The 11,037-nt window shown below is 39.7% G+C and overlaps 1 protein-coding gene across 1 annotated transcript in view; it reads right to left on the reverse strand.

Annotated features, from left to right (window-relative positions):
* Nucleotides 1–11,037, reverse strand: part of CNTLN (centlein, centrosomal protein) — a 407,185-nt gene that overhangs the window by 22,071 nt on the left and 374,077 nt on the right. Inside the window, exon 25 of the mRNA XM_006864477.1 lies at nt 7,486–7,563. Within this exon, the coding sequence (XP_006864539.1) occupies nt 7,486–7,563 (78 nt within the window). The remainder of the gene's footprint in view (nt 1–7,485; nt 7,564–11,037) is intronic.

Genomic DNA, 11,037 nt, shown 5'->3' on the forward strand with positions numbered 1-11,037 from the left:
GTTCAAGCGTAGCAAAAATTGTGAGGTTGGCCCAGAACTGAGCAGTGTTTCATTCTGCTGTGCATAGGGTTGCTAAGAGTCGGTACTGACTCAGTGGCACCTAACAACAACTCTAAAGCTGTAAAAAATAACTGCTAATAAAGGTTAAATAATACTTACTTTCTTTAAGCAGTGGATGGCTAACTACAAGGTTGGCAGTTCAAATCCACCAGTTGCTCTCAGAAACCCTATACAGGGTTGCTATAAGTTTTAATTGACTCAACATTTGACAACACTAACAAAAATAAAAATAAAAGCTGTGGTGGTGCAGTGAGGCTGTTAGTTCGAATCCACCAGCTGCTCCATGGGGGAAAGATGTGACGGTCTGCCTTGGAAGCCCTGTGGGGCAGTCCTGTTCTGTCCCATGTAGTCACTATGAGTCGAAATCAATTCAATGACATTGGGTACATTTAATGATAATAATAAAAAAGCCCATGTATCCCATAGTTCCTAATCTTGTCACTATTCTGACTTTGGTATCGTCATCTGCAGTTCTTGTTTGGTCTGTTTTGCTTAGTCTTCTTTCAAAGAAGTCTAAATTTTGGTTTGCATTTGTTTACTAAGGAATTTATTATTGGTAGTAAAGGATTCAAGAGTGTTGGGACTCATAATATTTGATCTAGGAGTCTCTGGTGGCACAAATGGTTAAGTGCTCAGCTACTGGACCAAAGGGCAGCAACTTGAATCCACCTGGAGGTGCCACAGACGATCTGCTTTTAAGGGGCCATAGCCTTGAAAACCCTGTGAAGCAGCTGTACTGTGTACACATAGGTCATCAGAATCCAGAATTCGATCAAGGCAAGCAACAAAAACAGTCCTTTCAACTCTAACCAGATGGTTCCCCTCTGGTGACACTGAAGTGGGCTTGAAATTGTTCATTCAAAAAAGTCCATCAAGGCTCTGAATGGAGAATGTTACCTCTGGTAACTTCAGCTCAGATGTGAAGAACGTCTGCAGATAACAGTGTTTGTGGGTCTGTGGGTGTGAGAAAGAGTGTGAGTGTGTGTTTTTGTATGTGAGTATGCACTGTAGGAGTGTATGGTAAGTATAACACAGGAAGCAACCACAGAGTACAGTTCTTCAGAGCTTTGAGGAGAAACTTTGATTTAACCTTGAGGTTGGAAGTTACTCATTTACCAAAAGCCAGAGAGATTTATGAACCCCCCCCCCACTGCTATATTGCAAGCCATTCCATAGAAGGTAAGCATATTTTGCAGAAAGGACACTGGGGAAAGTGAGCCATTTAAAATTTCAGCATTTGCAGGATCCGAAGCAACTAAAAGACACAGGAATATTTAAAGGAAAATCACAGAACAAAGTCTGTACTTTAAATTGTGAGCAACTGAAGGCAGACAGGGAGAATTCCAGATACCATCTTAATACAAGCAAATGACCTAGACAAGGTGGACTAACGTGGCTGGAATGAAATCCAGGAAAACAGGAGGAATTACAAAAAACAATGATAAAACAATATTAAAATATTTTAATACACACCCATGTGAAAAAGTATACTCTGGTTATAACTACATATTACTTGTTTTATTCATGCATACATATTTTAATATATGTTGTTGTTTTAAAGCAACATTGAGTCAGTGCTAACTCATAACGACCTTGTTCAGGGTTTCCAAGAAGCAGCTAGTGGGTTTGAACCACTGAACTTGTGGTTCAAACTGACCTTGTGGTCCAGTGCTTATTATATAGTGCCATACCAGGATTCCATCTAACTCATACCATAGAATTTACTACTTTGCAGTATACAATTCAGTGTTTTTTAGTATTTAGTTGTGAAGTACTCATCATATATAACTTCAGAATATTTTTACCACCCCCAAAAGAACTCCTGTATCCATTAACGGGATTTCTAATCTGTTTCTCTATCTCAACTCAGCCAGCCACTGGCAACAGTTAATCTAATTCTGCCTGTAAGGACCGGACTTGCCTATTCTGGACATGTTATATATGAATGGATTCATATTATATATGGTCTTCTGTGTCTAGTTGTTTTCACTCAGCATTTGTTATTGTTGTTAGGTGCCATAGAGTCGGTACCAACCCACAGTGACATTATGCACAGCATACTGTATATATATCAGTACTTCATTACTTTTCATGGCTAAATGATATTCCACTGTAAGCCCATGCCATTTTTTATTTCTGTTTATCAGCTGATTAACATTTAGGTGGTCCTCAGTGCTGCTACAGGATAAGCACTGGACTGGTGACAAGGTCGACAGTTCAAACCCACTATTTGGCTCTTGGAAACCCTATTCAGGGTTGCTGTGATTCAGAACTGACTTGAAGGCACACAACACAACAACAATGAATACTGCTGCTATTCATTCACCAGTGGATTCTTGCATGTAACTATATTTTCATTTCTCTTTGGCATATACCAAAGGGTGAACAGGGTCGCTATGAGTCAGAACTGAGTTGACGGCACTTAACAATAACAGCATGGTAATCTAAACAACAGCATGGTGGTGCTGTGGGTTAAGCATTGGGCTGCTAACTGCGATGTTGGCAGTTCAAACCCAGCAGCAGCAGCTCTGTGGAAGAACTATGAGATAGTGTATTCCTATAAAGATGTAGAGTCTCTGAAACCCTAAGGAGAAGTTCAAGTCTGTCCTACATAGGGTCGTGATGAGTCAGAAGTCTTGGTGTGGTGCTGTGGAATAAGTACTGGACCACAGGAAACCTCATACATGGTCGGGAACTGACCTTCTAAGTTATCCAGGTTGGGAACTGACTCCACGGCACTTAACGAGGCAGAATGATAGCATTGGGTCGGATTGGGTTTTTAGATGATAATCTATGTTTGGAGTCTGGGTTTGGTGCTATGGGTAATGTGCTGGACTCTAAAGTCAGTTTGAACTACAAGGTCAGTGGTTCAAATATACCACCTACTCCTTGGACACCCTATCCAAAGTTGCTATGAGTAGGAACTGACTCAGTGGCACTTAACAACAATAACAACAATTTATGTTTAACTTTTCAAGGAACTGCCATCTGTATTCCACAGTGGTTGCAACATTTTATAATCTCACTAGCAGTGTACGGAGTCCTGGTTTGGCGTTATAGGAGAAGCACTGGACTGCTACCCGAAAGGTCAGCATTTCAGACCTTTTGGACTCAAAAGGCAGTTACAACAACAGCAGTGTATGATGAAGGTTCTGATTTTCCCACATCCTTGCCAACACCTGCTAATGTCTTTTTGATTCTAGCGATCCTAGTGGGTGTGAGGGAATCCTGGTGCAGCTATGTGGGATAAAGCACTGCACTGCAAGGCTGGTTTGAACCACAAGATCGGCAGTTCAAGCGCACCAGCCACTCCTTGGGAACCCTATACGGGCTCGCTATGAGTCACAACAGACTGGATGGCACTTCACAACTTTGGGTATGATATCACATCTCACTGTGATTTTGATTTGCATTTTTCTAAAGGCTACTGATGTGTTTCTTACCTTTTTGGATAACTGTCTATTTAAATCTTTTGCCCATTTTTAAATTATGTTTTGACATTTTATTGTTGAGTTTGTAATGTATTTTAAATGGTCCCATTGCACTGAGAATACATGGGTGGACCTAAAGCTGAGCTGAATTAATGAACATCATGAATCTTCTAATATGGTTAATGAAATCTACGTACCTACTAAACATTCTGTGATTTCTACCACTAGTTATCGTCACCTCCCTGCTAAAGCTGCTCTACTCTGAAACTCTTGAAGGTATCGCCATCTTCTCATCATGTAGGGTAGGGTGTTAACACCCACCAGGGTTGGTTTCCGCTTTCTAACCAGCTTCATCGGCTCATCTCATTATCGGAAAGGGTTTAGTCACTGTCATGTGGATTATGTCGGTATTCCTAGGGCTGGGGTACCTCTAGGTTCTTACTGCCCCTAACCTAGCCTGCCTTTTAGTTCCCAGTAGCTTCCTCCTCTGTTCCCTCCTCTATGCTGACCTCAGAGTATCTTCTAAATTATAACTTTGAACACATCCCTTTGCTGCTCACAAAAGCCAGCATAGTTTTCTTCTCCTAGTATCTCTAAGCTACAGAAAAACTCACTCAGGGGTTTCTCACATTCTTCAAGAATCATTAATGTGTTTGTTTGTATCTCTCATAAGTTAGAAACTTCAAAACAGTTATTCATGTGAAAACATGGATTAGAACAAGTGAAAGTGTCCAAGCAAATAAAAAGGTAGTTATGCTATAGAGAAATGAAAGTAGATGTCAGATGCTTGTTCAGTGTGGTTCTTAGTAGTAGAAACCTTTGGGGACAAAGCTTAGGTACAGATAATGATCAGCTATACTTGTCACATTACCTATGGCCTCTGGACCACATGCTATGCCATATATTGCAGTTTGTACTGAAAGAACATAGGCTCTAAATTTAGATCTGTTCATTCTCATGCTCTTCTTGATAGCAGCAGGTTAGACACTATATTATGATGTACTTCCACAGTGCAACATGGCAAAACAACTTTTCATATTGTGATGAATATTTTTGCAGTTCCATCAACATGGATGTGGAGAAAATTGTCTATACTAGAAAACAATTCTGTGGTCCAACCTTTTCCCAATCCTTGGAATCCTGGTGTGGTGCTGTGGACTAATGTGCTGGACAACAAAGTCAGTTTGAACCACAAGGTCAGTGTTGTTCAAGCTCACCAGCTGCTCCTAGGAAACCCTGTACAGGGTGGCTATGGGTTGAAACCGACTCTACGGCACTTAACAACAACAACAATAATCCTTATACAAAAGATAAAAAACCACAGGGCCAGATTTCCCTCCGTAATCTCAGGATTTTATCACATTCAGCATCCAGCATTGAGAGTGTACAACAAAGAGAAGTGTTTCTATAATGTTGTCTTCAAAGTATTTTAGTAATCAAAATCAGTATTAATTAATAAATTATTCTTTTAGAGAATGAGTTCAATTATTCCAAAGTTTAATCATGTAAATTCAGTTACAAGGAGCTAGACACCATAAATTAAACAAAATGTCTGAATGAACAATTTTACACTTTTGCCCATACAATCCTGTGTGCATCACTTAGACCAAGAAAAACAAAACAAAACAAACAAAAACTACCACAACAAAAACTAGTGAGCAAAGAAAACCTTTTCTAAAATTCAGGACAAATATAATTGCTGGAACTGAAAGACAAGAAATGTAGGTTTAAAAAAAAAAAACCCACAGAGAGAGAGATGTTTTCTATTGTATAGATTTTTCTCTTGGGCATAATTATAAAGTGACATTCAAGTGCAACCAATGAAGTTCCAATTTTTTTCTCACAAAATTCAAAGACATCAGCAAAACCACCTATGTCAGTAATAAAAATAAAGACTCTTTGACTTTTTAAATGTTATCATACTGTCACAGTGGAATAAAATTAGCCTGAAAAATGATCTGCAGGCCCACGATGCAGTTCATTATGTAGAAGAGCAACAGCAGCGGTTTCCCGGTGTTCAGAAAGGCTGTCCCATTAAACTGTCCTCCAGTCAATAATTAGGAGTCCACAAATAAACCTGGGCAATTCAATCAATACTGCCAGGCAATCACATTCCAGAGTCCAGGCTCAGCGGCACAAAAAAGGCACTATATCAAACTACAGTATTAAGCGGTTTGATGTAATTTGCAACAGGGTTTTTGTTTGTTTGTTTGTTTGCAAGAACTGGAGAGTATACCCATACATCTAGCGCATGTAGGATGGGTCACATCCTTCTACTGTGTTACCAACATAGCAGTTCCAGTGTCGGGGTAGCATCTGCAAACCTTAACAAAGATTTATACATGTGTGCTGGCATTTGTTGAGTCGGTTCTGATTCATAGCAATCCTGTATAGGCTTTCCAAGGAGCAGCTAGTGGGTTTGAACTGCTGACCTTGTGGTTTGCAGTCCAGTGCTGATCCTATAGTGCCATGGTATGAGTCCTATGCATGTGTACTTGTTATTTTTTATGTTAATAATTGATAAAATTACCAATGAAATGGAAATACAAGGTCTTATTTTAAAGTTGAACAAGAAAACATTCCTTAAATAGTTAATTTTTAAAAATCATTTTCAATCTGCCCAAACATGTCATCATTATGGAGTTCCTATGGCATATGCCAGGTACTGGCTGGGTTCTGGGCATTCACAGGGTTAAGAAATGGCTTCTTCCAAAGCTAGGTATTGTTACTGGGAAACTCTTCGAGGTACAGCTACATGTCTGCTCCTAAACAGCTTTAAGCAGAAGACTGCCCATCACCTTTCCAATAGTACTGAGGTGATTCTGGGGGAACATGTCAAAAATGTATAAAACTGACACCAAGAAGATGGGTAGCTTGTAAATGACTAGCTTATATGCGACTTAATCTGGGCTTTAGGAATAGCAGAGAAATTTCTTTTTGTTGATTACAAATGTAAAGTTATGACATTTACATGTCGGTTTCTGCTTTTATTCTTTACACAGAAACACGTAGTGACTTTCCAAACATCACGGGTCAAAACTAATTTTTGTTGCTATTTATTTAGACAAATATGTTTTGCTTTTATTTATTCCAGTTCATTTTTAAGAAGAGACAATTAGGCTGGGCAAAGGAAACGATGGCAACACTGCAGACTACATGTCAGTGATGTCAAAACCAAAGCCAGCCACGAGTAGAAAAGCAGGGCTCTCACCTGCCAATAAACTGCCCTTGATCACTTACAACCGGGCCACATCCCAGCAGACTATCTGAGTCTGAAAAAAACACTTGAAAGGGAAGGAAAAGTATCACACAGGCCACAGCCGCCGTCTCAATAGAGCCCTCAGGGACTACAGCTCGCCTTGGCCTTGTCATCCTCTATGCAGCTCTCGGCTCGGCCCAGAAAATGTCGATAGGAAAATGTTTGAGGGGCCTCTGGTGGAAATTTTTTCATTCTTTCTGCATTGACAGGATGCCAAATCAATATTTACTTCCCACTAACAAGCTGCTCGAGGTCTCAGTAGAAAATATTGTAGAGAATGCGGGAAGACACAGTAATAAACAGCTGTCTGGCTGTGAGGAAAACATGAATTGACTGGAAACAGGTCCATAGTAAAAGGTCACTGAAACCCATGAACTCCTCAGGTGTCCATATCAACTACTAACTTTAAAGACACATCGTAAAGAATCTCTTCTCCTAAGAGGTCTGAGAGAATGGATCCTTTTCTGTCTAGCAGGCACAGAGGCCGACTCAATAATTTAATTAATGCATTTGCTAAGACCCATGTTGGCTCTTTCCCAAGGCATTTGTTTCATTTGTTAAGTCCAAAAGTACAAATAGAGGGTTAACTTTCTTGTCTACTTCTTGGCATACTTCTTTACCTTACAGAAGGAAGTAATGTGTAAGTATTTACAAAAAGTTAGACTTAGAGTAAAACTGTAAGGCTTGGGATTCTTATCTGGGAAATTTTCATATATAAAGTGCAAAATGAAGTACCTGTCCTTCGAGAAGTTTCTGAATGTACAACAGCCACTCCTTGTCATTCTCGGCATCTATCTTTGCTCTTTCAATTTCCTACAGGAGGAAAATAAAAACACTGCTGTTAACTGCATTTTTAATACACTTGACCATAGTTAGTTTGAGGATTAAGGTGCGCCTGACCCAAGCCATGGTATTTTCAATAACCTCATATGCATGCGAAACTTGGATGGTGAAAAAGGAAGACCGTAGAAGAATTGATTCATTTGAGTTATGGTGTTGGAGGAGAATATTGAAAAGTACTATTGACTGCCAAAAGAACAAATAGATTTGTGTTGGAAGAAGTACAGCCAAAAGCCAGGATGGCCTGATTTCATCTCTCATATTTTGGATATATTGTCAGGAGGAACCAGTCATTGGAGAAGGATACCATGTTTGGTGAAGTGGTGGGTCTGAGAAAAAGAGAAAGACCCCGACCCAAGCAAGATGGATTGACACAGTGGTAGCATCAATGGACTCAAGTGTAGCAACGATTGTGAGGTTTTCCTAGGACTGGAAAGTGTTTCGCTCTATTGTGCTTAGAGTTGCTATAAATCAGTACAGACTTGATGGCACCTAACAACAACAACAATACTATTAAGATACTGCTTAAATCTAGAGAGATAATGGTAGAACTAGCGTCAACAAAGAACAGCCTGTTATATTAAAGTGGGACTGATTTAAATCCACAATTTCAACATTTAACTTCTAAATATTTACATGGGGAGCACAATGGCTCAGTAGGATATGCAATGGACTGCGAACCATAAGGTCAGAGGTTCAAGCCCACCATTCTACAAGTGAGAAAGAGGAAGCTTTTTGCTGAAACAAAGTTTTATAGACTCAAAAACCCTGTTGCTTCTGTTGTTAGGTACCTTTGGGTAGGTACCAGCTCATAGCAACCCTATGCAAAACAGAACAAAACACTCCCTGTCCCGTGACAACCTCACAATTGTTGATACGCTTGAGCCCACTGCTGCTGCCACTGTGCCAATCCATCTCATTGTGGGTCTTCCTCTTTTTCAATGACCTTCCACTTTACCAAGCATGATGTTCTTCTTAAGGGACTGGTCCCTCCTGACAATATGTCCAAAGCATGAGAGATGAAGTCTCACTATCATAGATTCTAAGGAACAGTCTAGCTGTACTTCTTCTAACACAGCTTTCTTTGTTTTTTGGGCAGTCCATAGATTTTTTAATCTTCTACTTCAACACCATAACTCAGATACATCAATTCTTTTACAGTCTTCTTTTTTCATTGCCCAACTTTCACATGCGTATGAGGCTATTGAAAATACCATGGTTTGGTTCAGGTGAACCTTAGTCTTCAAACTGACATCTTTGCTCTTGAACATTTTAAAGAGGTCTTGTGAAGCATATTTGCCTAATGCAATATGTAGTTTGACTTCTTGACTGCTGGTTCCATGAGTGCTGATGGTAGATCCAGCGCTGACGCCACAGTTTTCCCACGGTACAGAGAGAAGAATCTTGGCAGCTACTTATGACATCAGCTGCAGGGACACAGCCCTAAAACTGACTTGTGTGGGACCCTTGGTGGCTGTGCACTGTGAAGTTGGTTCCGACTCGTGGCAATCCTGTGTGGGATTTCCAAGGCTGTGGGTCTTTGTGTGAGCAGAGCACCTCTTATTTCTTGCACAGTGCGGCTGGTAGTTTCAAGCTGCTGACCTTGCGGTTCACGGCCCCATTTGTGGCCGCTCTGCTGCCTAAGCTCCTTGTGCAGGACCCTTATACAGGCCTATATAGCAAAAGAAAAGCAGGCACTTCAGGCCTGACAAACAAACCATAGAGCAATCTGTAAAACACCAACATAAAAAGGACTCAACCATCTCGAGAATTGTGCTGTGCACACACACATATCTAACTGACCTTCAGAGACAAAAATAGTGGGCAATCTTTCTCCCATTAACTTCTCAATATCTATTTGTACACCTCTATTGTAGTGTGACTACAGGAGGGGCCTGAGTGAGCAGACACCCTCACCCACTGCTCCGAAAAGGGGTGGAGGAAAACAAGGAAGAAGTCAGGAAAGTACAACAAGAGCAATCAAACAAGATCGATACAGCATTGGAAACAATTCAAAACCTGCAAAAAGAGATCCAGAAGATGAATAATAATATATCAGAAATGGACAATACACTGAAAGGGGAAAGGAACAGAATAGAAGATATGGAAGCCAAAACTAGTGAAATGGATGACAAATCTCTCAATACTGATAAGATAGAAGAGCAAGTGGAAAAAAGGATTAAAAAAATCTGATGAGTGTCTAAGATTCATGCTGGATAACATGAAGAGGAACAACTTAAGAATCATTGGCATTCTGGAACAGGAAAAATCGGAGAAGGCCACAGAAGATATAGTTGAAGAGCTTTTGGAAGAAAATTTCCCTAACATCTTGAAAGATGAAAAGATAAACATTCAAGAAGCCCAACGTACTTTCAGGATTATCCAGGAAGGATAATCCCCAAAAGAAAGTGACCAAGACATATAATAATCAAGCTCACCAAAATCAAAGACAAGGAGAGGATACTATAAGTGGCCAGGGAGAAAAGAAATGTCACTTATAAAGGCAAGTAAATCAGATTAAGCTCTAACTATTCACAACAAACCATGCAGGCAAGAAGGTATACACAAAATTCTACAAGAAAAAAACTGCCAACCAAGAATATTCTATCCAGCAAAACTATCAATGAAATATGATGGTGCAATAAAAATATTCCATGATAAACAGAATCTGACAGATTTTATCAAAACCAAGCCAGCACTTCAAAACATCCTAAAGGGAGTTCTGTGGACTGAAAACCAACAAGAACAGACAAACCAGAGATTGACAGGTGTGGCAACACCACCTGGAGCTCAGTGAACAGATAGCAGAGTCCAGAACAGAACAAGACTACAACAATGGATTCAAAGGAACTGGGAGGTCAACCGAAGATCAAAATTATCAATGACAAAGAAAGTACAAAGGTAGAAACAGAGTTCCAGGTGGTGAGGATGTCAGGTAGATTACAGGATACAATGGATCTCTTAAATGGAGAGAAAAGTTAGTAGATTATAAGGTAACCATAAAGAAAGTTAATACTTCACAATTTACCATGAAAATGAACTTCCCAGCAGAACAAGCAAACATGAAAATTAAGAAGAAACCTACAAGAAATAGTACCAAAAACACAAACCCAACACAAGAAGGCATGCAGAACAAAAAAACGAACAGCACACTATCAAAAAAATTAACATAATGGCAGCAATTAATTCATACCTAAAGGTAATTACATTGAATGTCAATGGATGGAATGCACCAGTAAAGAGACACAGAGTGGCAGAACGGATAAGAAAACAAGACCCTTCAATACGCTGCCTGCAAGAGACACACCTTACACACAAAGACAAAAACAGATTAAAATTTAAAGGATGGAAAAAAATATACCAAGCTAACTGCAACAATAAACAAGCAGGAGTGCAATACTAATCTCCAACAAAGTAAATTTTAAGATAAAAACCAGCATAACATAC

The sequence above is a fragment of the Chrysochloris asiatica genome, unplaced genomic scaffold, assembly GCF_000296735.1.
Source record: "Chrysochloris asiatica unplaced genomic scaffold, ChrAsi1.0 scaffold00065, whole genome shotgun sequence".
Lineage (NCBI taxonomy): Eukaryota > Metazoa > Chordata > Mammalia > Afrosoricida > Chrysochloridae > Chrysochloris > Chrysochloris asiatica.